This window comes from Pleurodeles waltl, chromosome 11 (genome assembly GCF_031143425.1).
Source record: "Pleurodeles waltl isolate 20211129_DDA chromosome 11, aPleWal1.hap1.20221129, whole genome shotgun sequence".
Lineage (NCBI taxonomy): Eukaryota > Metazoa > Chordata > Amphibia > Caudata > Salamandridae > Pleurodeles > Pleurodeles waltl.
In genome coordinates, this window is record NC_090450.1 from 542,568,249 (window position 1) to 542,588,649 (window position 20,401).

Here is a 20,401-nt window from a genome sequence, read left to right on the forward strand (position 1 = left end):
AAACCTCCGTGTTTCAAATGGTGAAGCTTACCCTAGCTCAGCTGGTGGAAACCTTTGACCGACAACACATCCATCTATATTGGGCTATTGCTCAGTACCTCAGACCATCTGCCCTAAAATTTCAGCATACTTTTTTTATGACCGTCTTGAACAGGAGAGCAAAAAATTGGACTCATAAACGCTAGTAGAAAACCCCCAGCATATCAGGGCGCTTATTTTCAATTACAAACTCGTCCTTGGGCGCTTGTATTTGAAGATCAAAATACTTTGCTGAGCAGCCATTTTATCCATGGTGGCCGTTCAGCAAAGTTCCTGTGCCTTCAACGAAGTTCCCATGATGGTGGCTCTGCTGAAGATACAGACCTCACAGCCCGCTTGGTGGAGGTCTCTAAATATGTCAGGCTGTAGTGCAATAGTGTACACTTTGTAGCCCTTTGTTCCTTTGCTCTAGGTTTTTCCTCTATGCTTTTGTTTTCATATTGTTTCAAGTCCATAGCCAATGCGCTCTCAGGCCTCTAAACACGTGCTTCCCAGAGCCATTGTGCTCGCCTTCCCCTAGCATCTTTGTTCTGTAGTCCCAAGCTCCTCTGCTCTCCAGCCCACCCCATTTTCTCTTTTGATTTTGCATATGGTGGTCAGTCGGCCTACCCTCTGCCTCCCCTCCCACAACGGTTTGGAGCCTGGCAGGTCCACTCCAATAAGACTACCCTCATAAATGTGCACATTTCTCAACTCTGCCTGACTCACAGATGTCACATCAGTGTTTGACATAGTAAACCACCACACCAAGCTGGTACGCCTTTCGCCCTACTCATCACTGGCTTAGCACTTGGCTGATTTTTCTCTTTTTATTGTTGTCGCTGCTCCTCGGTGCCTGGTGTTGCTTGTGCGGCCTCTCCCCGTCCACCCCCTCACAGTACTCACCATTACCCATCTACACTACCTCTGTTGGTGCCATTATCTCCAACTGTGACGTCCCATACCTCCTCCAAGCTATCTCCTTTCCCTAACTTTAAACCAGAATCCCGTCTCATTCACTGGGGATCAGGTCGCTTCTTGCTCAAGCTGTACGCATCCAAGACGGAAATCATTTACTTCCTTGCAATCCCCCTCCCCCTTATCCTGTCTGCTTCCACCTCCTTCCTCTCTTATACACCAACATCCTACTTTTCAGCCAGGAATCTTGGCTTTCAATTCGACTCCTGCATCAGGCTGTTGTCTCCTTTCACCTTTACCACCACTGCAGCATGGTTCCAGATTTAAATATTGTCAAGATCCTCCCATTACTTCCTTTCCATGTGTCAGAAACTCGGCAAGAGTAAGCCCAACTCTACCAACAGCCTTTTCGTGGCCTAGTGCAGTTTTTCTCCCTGGACAAAATCTTCAGCTTCGCTCCCTGAACTCTTACATTTCCCCAGGCACATCTACTATCCACCCCTACTCCGTTGGCTGCCAGTCAGCCAAATTCTGGGCACTGTGTAAACATTTGAACCGACTATCCAGGGCAGTCGACGATACCTCATGTCCACTCCTCTACAGGTATGTCCAAGCATGAGCACTGCAATCTGCAAACCCCAGCCACCTCACCACCCTGCAATCCATCCCCGTTCAATTCGTTGAAGTACTGGGGCCACCTTCTTGCAGTCAAGTTTGGCATTACAATCCAGGCCTTCAGTCTCATTCATGCACAGCTGACTCATGTTCACCAGATGATTCCGCCACCTTCCTATCTCTGGCTCCCTGCTCTACAGTGGCACCATACTTCTTTTATACAACTAATACATATCTGTAAAATTGTTTATACTCTGTGATATAATTGTTCCATAACCTTCATCACTAGGGCTGTGCATAGTTTTTATTACACAAGCATAAGCATGTGTAGAACTACTTGCAGGGTTTACCTTAGTTCACAGAATTCTTCCATTACTTGCGCGAGGACAATACTTTTGCGAAAAACATATAACACTCTTAGTTCTCGCATTTACTACGACTACTCCACATAAATAAAGCTATGAAACTTCACACAGTACTGTTTATCACCAAGCATGTTTGACACCTTTTAAAGTAAAAACTGCACCCAGTCTGACCTTCTGTACTGTCATGTAACTATGTATGTAGTTTGTGCTCATTCCAAATAAACGCAGACCCCAAAATGCGTTTCACAAGATTAGGGGTAGAAGCAGAAGGGGTGGCTATGTCTAATTATAACAGTAAAATCCAATTTTTTGCTTTAGTAATTCCAACCTAAAGTTCAAAATAATGTTATAATCTACAGGTAGTGCCATTGTAAATGTAATTTTGCTTGCTACACGCGGCCATCTGTCACGGCGATTTGTCACTCTAGCTAAAGGGGACCAGCTTTCTTAGGCCTTCAACATCCAAAAGCACATCTTTTTAGGTCTGTGTTTTGGCAACACAGCTGTCAAGACCTGTCATTAACATTACACATAGAGTGGGCTTTAGGTCTGCTGTTATCAACTACTTGCTTTCTTGGCCAGCCTTTTTCAGCCATGGGCTTGTTATTTTGTCAATCGCATCTTGGCTCAGCCCAGTGGAATATTCATCTCTCACCTAATGCTATTGGCTATTTGAGTTTATCCTTCAGGCTCACTCGAGCGATTGCATTGAACTACATAAGGGGCCACTTTACAACTATAGCCCTTGCTGTCAACACCTGCTGACTCACTGTTGCATTCAGAAATATAAAAACAAAGTAGTGTTCAGACAGTTGCAGTAAACGAAGTAACAAATATGTGTTGGCAGGTTCTCTCCCATCAGTGCCCCCTGAAACCCACATGGTGGCTATCCTTTGCCCCTAATGACCACACACTGTACGTAGGTTAGCTGCATGGCACTAAGGATATATTCAAACGAGTGTGAGCTTTGATCTCGGAATCCTAAGTGTGTAAATGTCCTAACCTCCACTTTAGCAGAGCGTATTCACACAGGCAGCTGTGGCCATAGTAGGAACTGGCCTCATCTTCAAGGGGCCATCAAGGGCAGAGAAAAAACGATTATCTTTACCCAGTCCCTTAAGTTACATAAGTTCTATATCATGTTCATGAGACACTTGGGTTTCATACCTGCCTCAAGTTGAAATGACCGGGGGCTTCTGCAAGTGGGGGACTCATGCATAAGTCAGTGAGTGACTAAATGTAGGATTTAGTACTATGTGTGTTTTGGAGATCCGTGCTGTGTTGAACAACTGGGGATAAAGATAACTTTGTATACTGTATGCTTCATACTGCCAATTTCAGTGGGCTGATATACATTAAGGGGCTTATTATGACTTTGATGGACAGAAAAGCTTGTCCGTCGAAGTCCCGATGGGTAGGTTGCAGCCAGGGTGGCAGCCTCCCCACCGGGCCCATTATGAGTTTCCCGCTGGGTCAGCAGGCAGAAACACAGTTTCTGCCCACTGGCCCAGCGGAAACAGCTTACAGCATTGTCTCCAGCTCATAATAGAGCTGGTGGCAATGCTATAGTGCAAGGGGTGCACCAGCACCTGTCGCAGTGTTCTCTGTCTGCAAATTAGACAGTGAACATTGCGATGTGCAAGGGCAGTGCAGGGGCCCCCCGGGGCACTCTGCACCCCGTCTCCGTCAACCTTTTTATGGTGGGGTTACCGCCATGAAATCGCTGGTGGAGAAGGGGGTCATAATCCCCAGGGCAGTGCTGCTTGCAGCGCTGCCCTGGCAGATTAGGATCGCCAGTGCCGCCAGACCGTCGTGTATACAAAATCTGGCAGTGCTGGCGGTCCAACTATATGGTGCTCGGACCGTCGCATTGGCGGCGGTCTGACTGCCACCGCGACCCTGTTGTAATGAGGCCCTAAATGTGCAAAAGAACATTCCATCTGTGTTGTTTCTATTAACCATAAACTATATGAGTGTCCCTCAAAATACACTATCTGTATTGACATACCATACCTTGGAAATCAAAGACTCGTTGCCAACTTCCTCTCCATCTAGAAAAACTTGAATAAACATCTATTCAGACTGTAAAGCCTAGAGGCTTAATTAAGAGTTTGGCGGATGGGATTCTTCGTAACAAACGTGACAGGTATCCCTTGCAGCATATTGCAAGTGCCCTGGGATATAATGCACTTGTAATGTGGCAGGCATGATATCCATTACATCTGTGACAGAATATATCATCCACCAGACTCTAAATCAGCATCTACGTCCCTTATTTAGAGTATGGCAAATGTTGGACATCCACCAAAAAAGCTTAGGATGTCCCATCTGCCCTGTTTAGAGTGCCTTGAGGTACCATACACTCGATATAGAGCGTACAGGACACCTACTGATTTGTGGCAGATGTCATGTGTCTGCCAAAGTGCAAAAAAGGCCCACATTCTGTACTACTTTCTAAATATGCTGCAGTCATTATGTTTTTCATTTCATATGCATTTGAAGCACTTTGTTGCTAGTGTGACATTATCTGAACTATATAATTACCTTAACACATTTTTAAATAAATGTTACATAAGCACAGAGTGGTCACATATATTCAGTAAATACTAACATACGAAGATTTTTTTTTTAAAAATTCCAGTATTCTGTTTGCCAGGTCAGAAGACTGAGGTGACAATCAATATTGGCCACTTTCCTCTAAGTTACTCCACACAGACCCTTTTATCCCCTTTTTCGGAGGATGGTGGGGCACAACCAAACACCCATTACGTTACCGTTATCTGAGTTTTCCTTCTCTGCACTCACAGCTGCAAAGTCTACACCAGTACCTTCCAGACTTAGCCACGTTTTCTGTCAGTGTCAAGGCCTTTCACCTATTTTGCATGAATATCACATTTCAGCGTCACTAGGGGCCAGATGTAGGAAACTGTTTGCGACTCACAAACGGCAAAATTTGCCGTTTGCGAGTCGCAAATCGCAGTTTCCTATGCAGAAATGCATTTTGCGAGTCGGAACCGACTCGCAAAATGCATTTCCGACTCGCAAATAGGAAGGGGTGTTACCTTCCTATTTGCGACTCGCAGTGGGATGCAATTCCATTTGCGACCGCGTACGCGGTCGCAAATGGAGTCGCAGTTACCATCCACTTCAAGTGGATGGTAACCCACTCGCAAATTGGAAGGGGTCCCCATGGGACCCCTTCCACTTTGTGAATGGACCCAAAAATATTTTTTCAGGGCAGGGAGTGGTCCCAGGGACCACTCCCTGCCCTGAAAAAATACCAAAACAAAAGGTTTCGTTTTTTTTTTAAGTGCAGCTCGTTTTCCTTTAAGGAACACGGGCTACACTTAAAAAAAAAAAAACTGCTTTATTTAAAGCAGTCACGAACACGGAGGTCTGCTGACTACAGCAGGCCTCCATGTTTGCGAGTGCCTATACTCGCTATGGGGCCGCAATTTGCGACCCACCTTATGAATATTCATGAGGTGGGTCATTGCGACCCCATAGCGAGTCGCAGTCGGTGTCTGAGACACCGTACTGCATAACATTTTGCGAGTTGCAAATAGCGAGTCACTATGACTCGCTATTTGCAAGTCGCAAAATGTTTAGTTGCTACATCTGGCCTTAGAGATCTATTAAAGTTGCTGCAGCTCTTGATGTACCATCCACGCCTGTCTCAGTCACAGCTTGTGTCTCATTTTCTTCAATGGTGGTTGCCAAATCTGCTCTCAGTACTTGGATGTAAAACTTCGTGTTGAGGGACATGACACCTGCACAATTCATCCTCTCTGGTGTTACAGAACATATCACTGAAAAGGATTTTCCAAATGATCCTCAAGGTTATACGGGGAGCCTTTGGCTGAAAGAGTAAGTAGCAAACAACTACTGATCTGTCTTCATACACTAAATCCTATCTTGAACTATCCGATTTCTCTGCTAGGTGTATTGGTCCACAGAGAGATACTCCTCCTTTATGACGCCTGCCTATACCCTGGACAATATACATCTCAGAAAGCTCTCAACTGCGCTTTTCAAAATTAGTGCTCTGCCTTATTGCTGAAGTTCTTGTTGAGCCAAGAGGGGATCATTGGAAGCAGCCACAGTAACCGACCTCCCTCTTAAAATGATAAATAGTAAGGATTATCTTGCCCACCCCTTGCCATCATACTCTAAATTGCTACAATACCTACTTGATCTACAACATCTCTTCTTCTGAGCCATAGGTCTTTCGTATGATCTTTACAAGCAGCTGTCAGTTAAGTATGCATGTAAATGTAATTCTTCAATGACTGCATATTTCCTCAGTACCCCATTTTTAAGATTTCTCTTCCATATGCAGGTTTTGGAACTACTCTCAGACCTCTTTCTAATTCAGTATTTTCTTAAAAGATGCACACTTTTACATGTGGAGAGTGTGTGCACTTTCCATTAGCCAGCTAGTTCAAAGTAAGATGCTTTCAGGTTCCCTTTCTCTCTCAGCAGCATCATATCTTTACTCTCCTAAAGATGTTATGGTTTATTGGATTTGTTTGATTTCAGAATTTGTGACTAGCCTAAAAAATGGCCTCAGTGTATGCTCATCAATTGAAAAAAGTGTTTGGTGACTCTACGTACTTAATATGGGAAGAGCAATGGTTTCAAGGGACAATATATTTTAGCTGTTCTTCCAGGAGGCTGATTCCTGCTGGTCCTGTGGAGGAGGTGGCCAATCTATGTTATCTGGCGAGTGAATACTGAGTAAACGTAGAGAGCAGAATGAGAGGATCCAGACGATGGACAAAGAGAGTAGCTTTTGTGTGACCCCACTAGATTTCCTCTCAATTCCAGTGTTTAAAATAAATACCATCAAAGGAAGCTGTGCCTTTTTCTCCCCCTTTTTCAGTCTCTCTGGGCCGCTCTGCTACCTTTTGCACCTTTCTTAGCCACCTGTGCCACTTTCTCTGTTTGTTCTCTTTCACTCAGTGCCTTTTTCTACCCCATTTTCATCTTCTCTGGGCTACTTTACCACCTTTGTTGCCTTTTCTCTGCTTCTTTTTGCTGATTCCCTTTTTGCTGCTTTCCCTCTTTGCTCTCCCTTAGCTCCTGCTTCGGGCCCTTTTCCCCTCTTGCTCTCCCCGTCCTGTGCCTCTTCCTGGCTCCCTGCTTCTTGCCTGCTCCCCTGAATTCCCTCTTTTCCCGTGCAGATAGCCCTGCCCACCGAGCTCGCACTCCTTCTCCCTCCCCCTCTGTCATGACATATTTAATGCTGGCTGCAGTGCAACTGCGCTACTGGTGTGCCAAAGGTGTGCCAGTGGCAAGGCTGTGTGTGTCTGTCCGGGCAGGACCACATCCAGCACCAGAAACCCTGGTCTGACCAGCCCCCACTGCTACAATGCAGTGACTCTCCACTCGCTCGACCTTGGCCGCTGCTTCAAGCCACTGCCGCCGCACTTCACCACACACCATGTAGGACCCTTCACATGCCCACCCTGCAGCTTCTCCTGCGGCACCACACCCACACATGGCCGAGCACCAAAAACATCACCTCCCACTCTAGCAACTGCCTCACAACACACCAAACCAGCACACCCACTCGCATACATGCTTGGCAAAACCCGTTCGCTCAGCAAACACTCCATCAAAATCTTTGCTCTCGTCAGCAAAATTGTGCCAGACTTTCTCTTCCTCACAGAAACCTAACTCAACCCTGAATCAGCAGCAGACATCACCTTGGGTATCCCAGCAGGCTACAAAGTCGCACTACAGGTCACCTTCACAAGATAGGAGGAGAACTCATAATCGTCCACAAAGACTCCATCAAATGCAACATATCCATGGACAGCAATACCCTCATCATGGAACACATGCCCTTCAGAATACAAACGGACAACAGTTTCACCCTCAACAGCACCCTCACATATTGACCACCAGGGAGAAGAACTATCTTTAGCAATCTCATCACAAACTTTACCATCCCCTTCACAATCAACAAGGACTTCATGCTACTCTGTGACCTCAACTTACACCTCGAGGACCCAACGGTCCCCTGCTCCACAGCCTTCCTTGAAAACCTGGACAACATCAGACTCACCCAGTTCATCACAGACCCTACAAAAACTTTGCAGGACATACCCTGGATCTAGTCTTTACCACAAGTGACAGGATCACCTACGACTCTGCCTCACCACTCACATTGACCAGCCTGTCCATCAAAGACTTCGAAATCACCGCACCACAAGTTAGAGCACCCACAAGAACAACCTACTGAGTCGGAGCTGATACAAAGGCATTGAGGCAGACTGGCTCAACTTCCTCAAAACAGACCAAACCAACACCACTAACAATCTCGACAAGGACATCACCAACTGCAACAAATGGATCAAGAGGTGCACAGACTCCCTTGTGCCCAACACAAGCAACAAAGAAGAACCAACAATCAAAGCCAGCTGCTATGCTGAGGACCTCCGAGAATCTAGAAGCTACTGCAAGCAGCTAGAAAGAAAATTAAAAACCAGCCACGATGCCAATGCCAGAACCACCTACAAGGCCGCACTCAGACACTACCACCAACTTTTGAGAGATACAAAAAGGGCACTAACTGAATGGAGGCAAGCTCCAATAGTTATAATGAGATCTTCACAATCGCCAAAGAGTTCACCACCCTGATGCCTCAGCCAACACCATCATCCTTAACAGGAACTGTGCGACAAGATATCAAACTTCTTCCACAGCAAAAGAGAAAAGCTGTACAGCAACTTTGAAAACAAATCTGACCCCAAAGATCTCATAACCAACCTGCCTACCAGAAACCAAGATGGACACCTGACTGATAAGAAAACTCTCAACAAAGAAAGAATTGCAGTGATTATGAAAATGGTACAATACAAAGCAACTGCTGACCCACTGACCCACCACATGTACAACATGATAGGACCACCAATCAGCAGCACCCTCAACCACATCATCAACACCTCCATTAAATCTTCCACCCTCCCAGAAGACTGTAAACATGAGGCAGTCAACACCCTCCTTAAAAAAACATTGGCCGATTCTAGCAAGCTGAGCAATGTCCATCACATCTATCTGCTCCCTTACCCAGCAAAAGTGATGGAGAAGGCCCTCAACAGACAACTCACCAGCCACCTCGAACATCACAGTCTCCTGGACCACACCCAATCATGATTGTGGAGCAACCACAGCACAGAAACAGCACTCATCGCAGCCACAGACGACATCTGTGCTACACTGGACCGGGGAGAAACCGCACCTCTCATTCTACTTGACTTCTCCACATCCTTCAATACAGTCGCCAACCACATCCTCATAATAAGAATTCATGACATAGGCTTCCAAGGACCGGCCATCAACCGGATAGGATCCTACCTCACTGGAATAACACAGCGAGTCGGACTACTACGTACACATCAGAATCCAAGGAGCTGATTTGTGTAGTCTCTCAGTGTTCATCACTCAGCCCAACCCTGTCCAATGTCTACATGACCCCACTCAGCAACATCATCAGATCAAAAGGCATCACCATCATATCCTAGTCTGATGTCACCCAATGTATCCTCTCTCTGACAGGTAAGTCCACCACCACCAACACCAACTTCTCCAGTGGCATGATCAATGTAGCCGACTAGATGAGATTTAACTGCCTGGAACTCTGCTTCCACAAGATGGAAGTGCCGATCTTTGGGAAGAAGTACTCTCCATGAACTCAACCTGGTGGCCTTTGAGCGTGGCCAACACACACACCAGCCGACCACACCAGAAACCTAGGAATCATTCTGGATTTCAAGCTCAACATGACAGCGAAGGTCAAAGCGGTCAGCTCTTCCTGCTTCCACAGTCTTCTTATGCATCGCAAGATATTCAAATGGCTACCCTGAACACCAGGCGCACCGTCACGCAAGCCCTCATCACTATCAGATTAGACTACGGCAACATACTCTACACAGGGATCTCCACCCACCTCCTACACTGCCACCAGACCATCTAGAACACTGCAGTGAGGCTCATCCTTGATCTCCCACAACGCACCCACATCTCACCACACTTCAGAGACCTCCATTGGCTCGCAATCCACAAATGCAGCCAATTCAAACTCCTCACACATGAATATAAAGCACTGCACAACATCAGACCAGCATACTGCCTGCACTTCCACCACCCACCAGACACCTGCGTCAGCCATAACCTCACTCGCACACAAACACACGGTATTCACAAGAGCAGAACAGGAGGCCGAATATTCACCTACATCTCACCCAAGACCCAGAACGTCCTGCACCAACACATCAGTGTCTCCTCCTTATAACAAATACTGCAGGAATACTTGGCTCTGACTCAATTATGCAGGCTGGACACCCAACACCTTAGTCCCATGCCTTCATATCTGCTCTAGCGCCTGAATACCTTCAGGAGGTGATTAGCTGCGCCACACAAATCTACATAACATAACATGTTCTATGGCATCATTTATAACATCACTCATGGCATCTGAAATTACATCATTGATGACTGTAACCTGAAAGTTTTAATTCAACTAACTATAATGGGTGAATTTCAGTAGTGTTTTTTTTAGTTTAAAATTGTATTTTTAACTGACATTTTCACCTAACTATAACATTATATATGAAGAGGCCATTTTCTCAAAGGACTTGGGCAGAGTCAGTTACATGTCAGAAGTGTGCTTTTCAAAGGCCTGTAAAACTGTGAAAGCGTTAGTCACTTGTAAAGTCTGTGGCTCTATAACAACAAAAATTTCCATGGAACCACTGCATCTTGTCCACGTTGTTCATTCACCAACGCCAACTTCCAGCATATACTCTGGAGTTGCACGTCGCTTGCTTCTCATTGGGCTTATATTTCCCAAGCATTGGCTGCTCACACACACATCCTTGACAGCCCGCCTCCAGCGCCCAAAGAATCGTAGCGCTGCGACCTGTTTTCTAGACCTAATCCTTCTTCTGGCTAACTTACTTGTAAGTGCAAATTGCTCCTGGCGCTGTCTTTTGCGTCCTGGCATACTGTGGCATTACGGTGGGCTCAGGAAGAAAGCAAGGCCCTACACTGAAAAGAGAGTAGAGGTGTTCAGAAACACCCAATAGCAGAGGTCTGGGACAAGCTGTGGATGAACCTTGGAGAAGGACCCAGAGCTAACACTCTACCCCCTGAACAGACCTCATTGAATGCCCATGATAACTCTTATAGGCTGCAGCTAGTCCCTCAACCCTTTTTTAGGATCATGAGGGAAATCTATCCTCCTCTAGTGGAGAACTACATAAGGAAGACTTCACTGCCTCTATCTTAGCTGTAAGGCTGAGTCTCCCCCTTCGTTTACTCCTCCGTTAGGGTCTCCACAATCTGGGAGCCCACACGTGACCCTCCCCTAGATTTCGGCACAATACTTCTCTTTTATATACCTCAATTACTACTGCTTATATTTATATATCAGATGTACATCCTGTAAAAAATCTGTTAAAAACCAGTAATCCAACAAGGAGTGTTAAAAAACAAGTCTGGGGCTCTGTAAGGATAGTTTGACTGGGTATTTCTGGCCTCCACCACTCAAGGGACCACAGGGTGAATTGTCAAGCATGCTGTTTGTTGTTTTGGAAAAGGTATGAAGGGTCTACGCATAGCTGTGTAAGGCTGAACAGAAATGTTTACCTATTGTTTTCCATATCTAAGATCCCTGCTTTCTGTGCTGCCCTATAGGTTAGTTCGCCGCCTTGATGGGAAGCTAGAGGCTGATGGCCTCTCCACAGTAGATGAAGCTGAAGACGAGGATGCAAGGGATGTGGTTCCCAGGGACAGGACCCGGAACCCCAGTCCTGCTAAGTACCTGCTTTCCACCCTGGGAGATCAGTTCTGTGAGATCATCAGCAGGGATCGAGAAGCTCTGTCCTGGAACCAGCAAGAACCTCAGCGTAAGTGGAGGGCAAGGGAGAGTGGGCATATTACACACATCTCTTTCACATATGGAATGGTGCCCAGAAACCTATGGTTTCTGACATTTGGTGTGCGCCTTAAACTTTGCTGTTGGGCAGGCCCATTGGTTCATGTGGGTTCAACACTAGAAAATACTTGCATTTCTGTAGAAACGCTAGTATTGCCTCTGATACCCTAAAATCTCACTCGTGGACGCCATGAGATGTCTTTGATTCCGGCTTCGTATAGTATGTGTTTTGTAGTGAGTTGTGTGGGTCTGGTATTGATGCATGGCCTGCTTGTTTTTTCACAAGAATAAGTATTCCCAAGATCAAAATGCATCTACATTTATTGCGATTAATGTATTTATTTAGCAGCACAACATTCAATCAGTCAATCAGGAATGTGTAAAGCGCACTACTCACCTGTGAAGGTCTCAAGGTTTTACAATAGAACGGTAGTTGTACAAATCATGTTGGGTACGTGAGCTGAGGAACAGAAAACCCAGCTGAGATTATGTAAGGAGAGTAATTCAGGTTGTTTATGAGTATTGGAAGTATATACAGACATAAACATGAATGGAAAACATCCCAGTTCTACACATGTACAAATATAAAACCGGTGTACATACTCATGAAAGCAAACCTTCAGAAATCTGCATATTAACAATGTGTGAGGACTATGAGGGTTCAGCGTCAACTGTTTTCATCCAGTACAGGGAGACAGTTTTTTAGAGCTGTTTGCATTCCAGAATGGAAGTACCGTGTCTGGTGACTGGAGGGAGTGAGGCTCACTTGAGGGGAACCAATAGAGAGAGGGCAAGGAACTTCGAGGCAGCACTGAGTGTTCTGGGGGACGCCGGAAATTCTGGCTGGCGCACTGTAGGTTGCTGGTAGGGTTATAGCGAGCAAGAGTGGTGGCTTTAAATATAAGCATTAGTAACTAAGTGACTTTTGCAGAAGAAGAGGAAGAGGTAAGAGTCTTGTTGAGGAGATTATAAAGTTTCCTATCTTGTCTAGTAGTATAATAGGAGATTGATGGGGGCCCACAAGAAGATGTACAATAAACCAGTCTACCGATCACTAGGGGCTTTATTAATCCTTTGAATTGTGGAATTGTATGGAATGTTGGCTCTTTCGTATATTTCATATTGATACTGAATTCCCATGGTACTGATGAAAGATATTTATATGTTTTTATATTTTTCCTCACTTTTGGAGGGATCCACTCATCTTAATCTTCAGGGATTGAATGTGAATATTATGCAGTAGGGGAGACAGTTTCTAGAAGATAATGGGTGATAAAAGCTTGTTCCAAGGCAATATTAAATAGTTTTCATGATACAAAGTGTAGCAGAGGGACGAGAGTTTAGAGGATTTCTTAGAGGAAAGCTGGTGATACGTCATGACAATATTTTCTTTTGGAAATGGAGTGGGCAATGGGTGGAGGAGCAAGTAAGATATTAACAAGAATTTTCATGATGGCCTGGCTAGAGGAAGATGATTCAAAGTTGTTTATTAAGTTTGTCAATGTGCTTGATCTCAATACTAAAGCAAGCATTTTCAATGCAGCGGGTCTCGCATTTGTCCGAGTTACAGTTCTTAGCGTTGTAAAGCACAAAAGAACGCAGCGCGATCGCGCTATGTAAAATGCAGCGCGATCGCGCTGCGTGTAAAATAAACAGATATAGTCCAGACTCCAGGCTGAAAACATTGAGCCTCGTATGTTTTTGGTACTTTACCGGTGCTGTGTAGGGGGGTTAAACACCGGAAAAGGCATGACGTATGCATGCCTTTCACAAATGAAAACAAGCGGATTTTAAAAGGCAAGCCCACAAACCAATGTAAGTGACTGACGTAGCATGGGCGTGGTTTCAAGCCCAAAGAGAGATTACAGACTGGACAGAGCACTTTGTGCTCGCCCATAAAAAGGGCCACTGTGTTGTTTTGTGGAGGTGTAAGTGATCGGATAGGAAGCTGAGAGTACAAAGTATTCCATAGTTTATTGGCCAGTTCTAAGTTAATGACATCTAGTATTACGATTGGAATAGTAGTGGGGAAAGATACTAGGAAGTTTTCAAGGCCATAACAGGATAAATCAATAGCACCTGGAGTGGGGTAAAGATCCACAATGTTGGCTTGGAAGTGGGCAATGACTAATGCGGTATGGTATTCAAAAATTGATATGTAAGAGGATGACTTTGGAGCAGCCATGGTTATGGGTTATTAATCAGAACCATGTCCGCTGCACGACGTTGTGATTGGTAAGTGTGTGGTAGAAGATTGCACGGCATTATGAAGAGCCGGCTATATGGCAATTGCCTTTGAGTTGATCAGGTCTTGGTGCCAGCCAAAACGTGTAGGGCGGCTGTGTGAGTGAGGTAAGTGCTAAGCAGTCATATCGACACCTTTTTATGGCCTGTTATGACACGGATTCAGACGTATGATAACTGTGTATGCTTTTGCATCTGAATGCAAATGAATTTAGAAAAGTCATATAATTTATTGTGTCAACACATAGTTTCTTCATAAAAGCTCAGATCCCTTCATAATGTAATTATTCCCATTTAAACACCATAGAAAATATTATGATCATTCACAGACTTCATCAGAAAACACACTACATGTATTTAGAACATGTTCGTAGTTATTGAGGATAATTCATGTAATTAGTTTGGGAATTTCGCACAGTTCCCAGGAAAATATTCAGATTTAACTAAGAACATGTACAAAATGATTTTAAAAAATGCAAAGAATATTCAATAATAATACAAGGATTACACACGCACGCACGCACACACACACATACACACAAATTCATTACACCTACATTTTTATCATGAAAAGTCTCTCGATTGTTAAACAAACCTCCCAGAGCGTAACTAATAATGCAAAGTACATAATAAGAAAGTTCACAGCCAGACTAATGTGCACAAGATTCATGAGGAAAATAAGGCTGACACGTAGGAGTGAAAATAAAGAAATTAAATTAAATACTTACCGAGATTATTATGCAGAAATCCATTTCTAAGCACTACTACTTTCATTTCTTTATTCTGAATTATTACAGTGTAATATAGAATCCCTCGTTGAGGACCAGATTACTTTGTTGCCTCAGACTGATAAATTGGCAGCAACTTGTTGTTTTTGAATGCAGTATACACCTTCCAGCAGGTTCCTCACCTATGGCACCAGATTGGTAAGGCAACTTTTTCACAGGAGTAGCACTCCAGCGCCACCTGGTGACATCATACAGCATCAGCCGCAACTCCGCATGCCAGGCATGACAACATAGCCGAGTTAAGTGCAGCCAACTGTCTCCCAGGCGTCCGTTTATATTTTCATCCACTCAAGGATGTGGTATGTAGTGTCTCGGTGCCTCACCAACAACATTTTTCAGCATTTGGTATAAACCAGATATGTCTCCTCCAAAAACCTTCGAGTAAAACTGTTCACACCCACATGAAATCAACACGTGGTCTTTCGGCTCAGAAATCGTTGCAGCGACCTGTGATTCCAGTGTCTCGATGCACCCCAAAGCCACCAGGAGGCGCATACATGGCAACATTTTAGAAGAGGAAAGTAGGCAATTAAAACAAAAAATAGTCGAAAGAATGTATTTCTCCCAGAGACATCTGTTGAACCGAGGCAATTCCAGTCGGGAATAAGGCCTTTTTTGTCTTCAGAATTCGGCAGTCGCTGCCTGAATCGGGTCTATTGGTATGTATGGAAGCAGGAGGCAAAGCTGTTTTTGCCTAAGCAGGAATATGCCTTAGACAATTCACCAAAAGGTCAGCGGTATCGGAAGTGACATCACACGCCTTTACTTTGACTCACACACATGCTTACACATACAAACATATTCACAAACTCTTTCACATAAACACACTCTAACTCGCAAGCATTCATACAACATACATTTAAAATAATTTTTTACTTACCTTAGCTGCCTGATAGGGTCATATTCTAGCTAATTGTTCTCCATTTTTTATTACACAAATAGTGAATAATAATATTCACTATTCGCGTAGTAAAAAATTGACAGAAAACCAGGAAAGTGGATCCTCAACCGACGTCCATGACGACTAGCTGCCTGTTTTCCAGGCACTCATTTTTCCACCTCCGAAGCCGGGGGTTGCAAAGGCAGTGCCAGGGTTGGGAAGGAGCAAGCCAGGTGTCGCAGCTGCGACCCCTAAATGATGCCCACGCCTCACGCTCAGGTATATCTCCTGAAAGGAAACAATCTTCAAAAAGCTCTTCCAGCAAAAAAAACACAAAAGCCTCTAGGGGAAGTTGTTCTTTCCTTTCTAAAGGAAATAGCCCTGTTCCCCAGGCTGTTCAGGGTCTCACTGCTGTTTCTGTGTGCTAGACTGTAATGTCGCACCCAGTGACGCGACTGGAGCACAGGCGTTTACCACCCGGACCTGTTCACCCTTTTGGCCCGTTTCCCCCTTTTCATCATGGGCAGTTGTGAGAGTCCAGTGAGTGACGTGGAGAAACAATAAATAGAGATGGGTGAGCAGGCAGGGCAGGGAGTAGAGGAACACGCAAAGAAAGCCCTGCTCGTAGCCCTCTTCTAAATCCACAAGACCTCTGAGTCATTATTCAGCGCGGCGCTCGCAGCATGTTTTGGGATCTAACAGCGACCCTGCACTGGTGATGAGGGACTGCCCCCAGACCCTGCCTGCAGATCGAGCACTGCAGGAGTTTTCCCTGCACACTCCCATGATTGGAGCCGCGTGACCGCTCTCCTTCGCTGGATCATCGCTGGAGCGGCATCAGAGGGCTGGCCTTCTCCCTGATGATCCGAGGACGCTACGATGAATACCTCCACTGCGGCGATCACCGGTAAGCATGTTGAAGCTCGTTCTTTTGCCCGCTCCCTCTGCTGCCTCGAGGAGGCCTATGTGCACTGTAGCTTCCTGCCACCTGCACCGATTCACCTTTACTGCTACTGACTGTGCTGCCAAAAAAAACAGGTGCCTGACTTCCATAGTCCTGACAACCTGCTGCCCCACAACCTGCCATGCTGCTGAGGGAGGCTCAATAAAAATATTAAATACTCCTGATTGAACACTGAGCACCAGCACACCGTCTGTTACGATTGAGGAGGGTGGATTACTCTGGACATCGTCGTACGAGGAGCCATTTCACACAACATGGCCACCATACCAGCAATTAAACCATTCATCATTGAGGGTACGCCGTCCGCTCAAGCCTCCAGGTGGAAAAACTGGGTGGAAAGGGTCCTCCTTTTCTTTGAGGCAAAAAGTGGAGAATGCCAAGAAAAGAGCAATGCTCCTCCATCTTGGAGGGAAAGATATTCACTGAATTTCCAAGACAATTGAGGAAGCTGCCTCAAAGACCCACCTCACGCTAATCGTTGCCTTCAATGACCACTTCGAGCTGATGACTAACACAGACTACGAATGTTTTGTATTTCATCAGGCATAACAGCTGGCGGAAGAATCTATAGACTCGTTCAACATGTGTCTGAAAGAACTAGCCAGCACCTGCCAGTTCGCAAATGAAAGAGAGGAAATCAGAGGGCAGATAATACAAGTGTGTGTGTCCACAAAACTACGAGAAAGAATCCTGGAAGAATCAGGAAGATCACTAGCTGACATACTCACCCTGGGGAGGACAAAGGAACTCTCCAAAACTAGACCGTTGCACATGGAAGCAGCACTACAAGGACATGTGAATGAAGAACTTGTGAATGCAGTCACAGCTACACCCAACAAACCGAAGCCCAAACAGCGCTACGCCCCACCCAGGACATGTGGCTATTGTGGAGGACCCTCTCACCGCCCATCAGAATGCCCTACCAGAGGAAAGACGTGCAAGGTGCAGAAAAATGAACCATTTCCTGAAGGTGTGCAGGTCAACTAAAGGAAAGGCCCTGAACCCCGCGGCCAACGCCATTTTCAGTTCTGCTGGACAGTGGAGCCGCCGAAGCTCTAGGCATAGTGTCTTTCACTTTTGGAGTATATGAAGAGTCCATCGCAAATATGTTGGAAGATTTCAGTTGCATCTTTGAGGGTATTGGCTGCCTGAAGAGCAAAGAAATCAAACCATCCAGCCAGTAGCCCTTCGCCATGGCCGCATCGCATTTCACTTAAGGCCACAGGTCGAAAGAGAACTGGCCAACCTCGAAGCAGCAGGCATAATTGAAAGGGTAACTGGTCCCACACAGTGGGTATCCCCAATCGTGATCACCAGGAAGCCCAAGCAGCCGGGAGAGGTGAGAATCTGTGTCGACATGAGGCTGCCCAACACAGCCATCAAGAGAGAACGACATCTCACCCCCACCATAGATGACCTGATCAGAGAAATCAGCAGAACCTGCTGGTTCTCGAAGCTGGACTTGAGGTATGGATACCACCTGATGGTCTCCCCGAGGAGTCCCGGTACATAACAACTTTCTCGATACACATAGGGCTCTGTCGCTATCGCCGGCTCAATTTTGGAATCTCTAGCGCTGCTGAGGTGTTCCAAAATAAAATACACAAACTCCTGGCTGACCTCCGTGGCATCCTAAACGTCAGTGCTGACATTCTTGTGCACACTCGCCCCCTGTCCGAACAGCAGACTCGCCTAAGGAAAGTGCTTCAGAGGATCCAGGAATCAGGTTTTGACTCTCCATCGCAACAAGTGTGAATTCCTGAAGAGGAAGTTGCACTTCTTCGGATTTGTCTTCTCATCGGAAGGTGTTGCTCCTGATCCGGCCAAAGTCCAAGACATCAAAGACGCCCCTCCTCTGATGATAGTGACTGAAACACACAGCTTCCAAGGAATGGTTAACTATTGTGGCTGTTTCATCAAAGGCCTCACCCTTCTAATACAACTGCTACGAGACCTCACCAAATCAGCAACACCATGGGAGTGGGGGACCGCCCAAGATGCTGCATTTCAAGCTATCTAACATGCGCTGTCTGCAGATACCATCCTTAGGAACTTCGACCCTTCCAAGGACATCACCATAGCCATAGATGCTGGCCTGAAAGGACTAGGAGCATTGTGACTGCAAAGACCAGATCATAAAGACTGGTCTCCCATTGCCTACGCCAGTCGGTCCCTCACCCCGACCGAACAGAGATACTCCCAGATAGAAAAGGAGGCTATTGCGATACATTGGGGCCGTAGGCACTTCCACCTCTATGTTTACGGACATCCATTCACAGTTTTGAAAGATCACAAGCCCTTGCTTACCCTTTTTAAAGAGACAGCGCCTAACCCACCTCCTCGAATCGAGAAATGAGTACAGCTGTCAAATAGAGTATCGGCCCGGCCCCAACAATCCTGCGGATTACCTTTCGTGCCACCCGCGGTCAGCTACTGAAGAAGAAGAGAAAGAGGCACAGGAAACAGACAAGTACATAAGATATGTTGCAGAACGATCTCGCCCTCGACCCATCTCTTGTGAAGAACTCCGCCAAACCACCCTACAGGACGAGTGTCTCCAAAAGGCGCTTGCTGCTGTCCGGAGGGGCCAGTGGCACATTCTCAAACAACAGTGGTCCCAACTCACTATGCACTCCAGGTGCATCATGGAGAGCTTACACTATGTTCGAGAAGAACTCACTGCGGATCCTAAAGGGTGCCTCCTCCGTGGACATCGTCTTGTCATCCCCTCCAGTCTAACAGATCAAGCCATTCAGTTAGCTCATGCAGGTCATCAGGACATGGTGAAGACAAATAACCGATTGAGGGCCAAAGTGTGGTTTCCCCGGATGGATGAGAAGGTGGAAACCATGATCCGATCATGTGAGTGGTGCCGGGCAGCAGGGAACCCCAGTCCTCCGGCCCCCATCACCACAGAACTCAGACCTAACTAGCCGTGGGAGGTAGCGAGTCTCGACTTTGAAGTCTTCCAAATGGTCGACACACATTAGTCTTAATTGATGATTTCTCAAAGTATCCAGAGGTAGAGATCCTCGCGCCTTTAACAGCCACCAATGTGATCCCTAAAATAGAAAAGATTATAGCTACTCACGGCCTCATAAAGCAGTTGCGAACTGACAACGGGCCACCATTTCAAGGGCGAGAGATTACATCCGACCTAGCGTCTATGGGAATCCTCCAGAAGAAGATAACGCTCTGCTGGCCCCAAGTGAATGGTGAAGTTGAGCGGTTCATGAGGACTCTCAACAAGGTTGTCAGGATTGCCAGTGCGTCTCATCAACCCCCTGAATTGGCCATCTGCTCGTTCCTATGGAACTATCGCTTGGCTCCCCATGCCACGACTAGCTGCTCCCCAGCTCACCTTTCCATGGGGCGAGTAGTGCGAGACTCTATTCCCCATCACCCAGGCTGGACACCCGGCTCCATTGATGATGATCAGACCTATGAGAGGCAAAGAGTCACGAATGATTGAGCTAGCCGTCACTGTGATGCCTAGACATTGGACCTCCGGATAGGCGACAAAGTGCTGGTGAAAGACAGGAACCCTGGTAGCAAGTTCAGGCTACCATTTTACCCTCACCCCTGGACCAATGTGCGGCATCAGGCCACCCTCGTAGTAGCCCACCGAGGGACAGAAAAACTCACCCGCAACATCTGTTTTCATCC

General features: G+C 46.1%; 1 protein-coding gene across 3 annotated transcripts in view; it reads left to right on the top strand.

Moving 5' to 3' along the window:
- The window catches only part of HR (HR lysine demethylase and nuclear receptor corepressor), a 316,649-nt gene that overhangs the window by 163,335 nt on the left and 132,913 nt on the right, over window positions 1-20,401 (top strand). For all 3 annotated transcript variants that reach the window (XM_069213971.1, XM_069213973.1, XM_069213972.1), the window contains exon 6: window positions 11,619-11,830. In XM_069213971.1, the coding sequence (XP_069070072.1) occupies window positions 11,619-11,830 (212 nt within the window). The remainder of the gene's footprint in view (window positions 1-11,618; window positions 11,831-20,401) is intronic.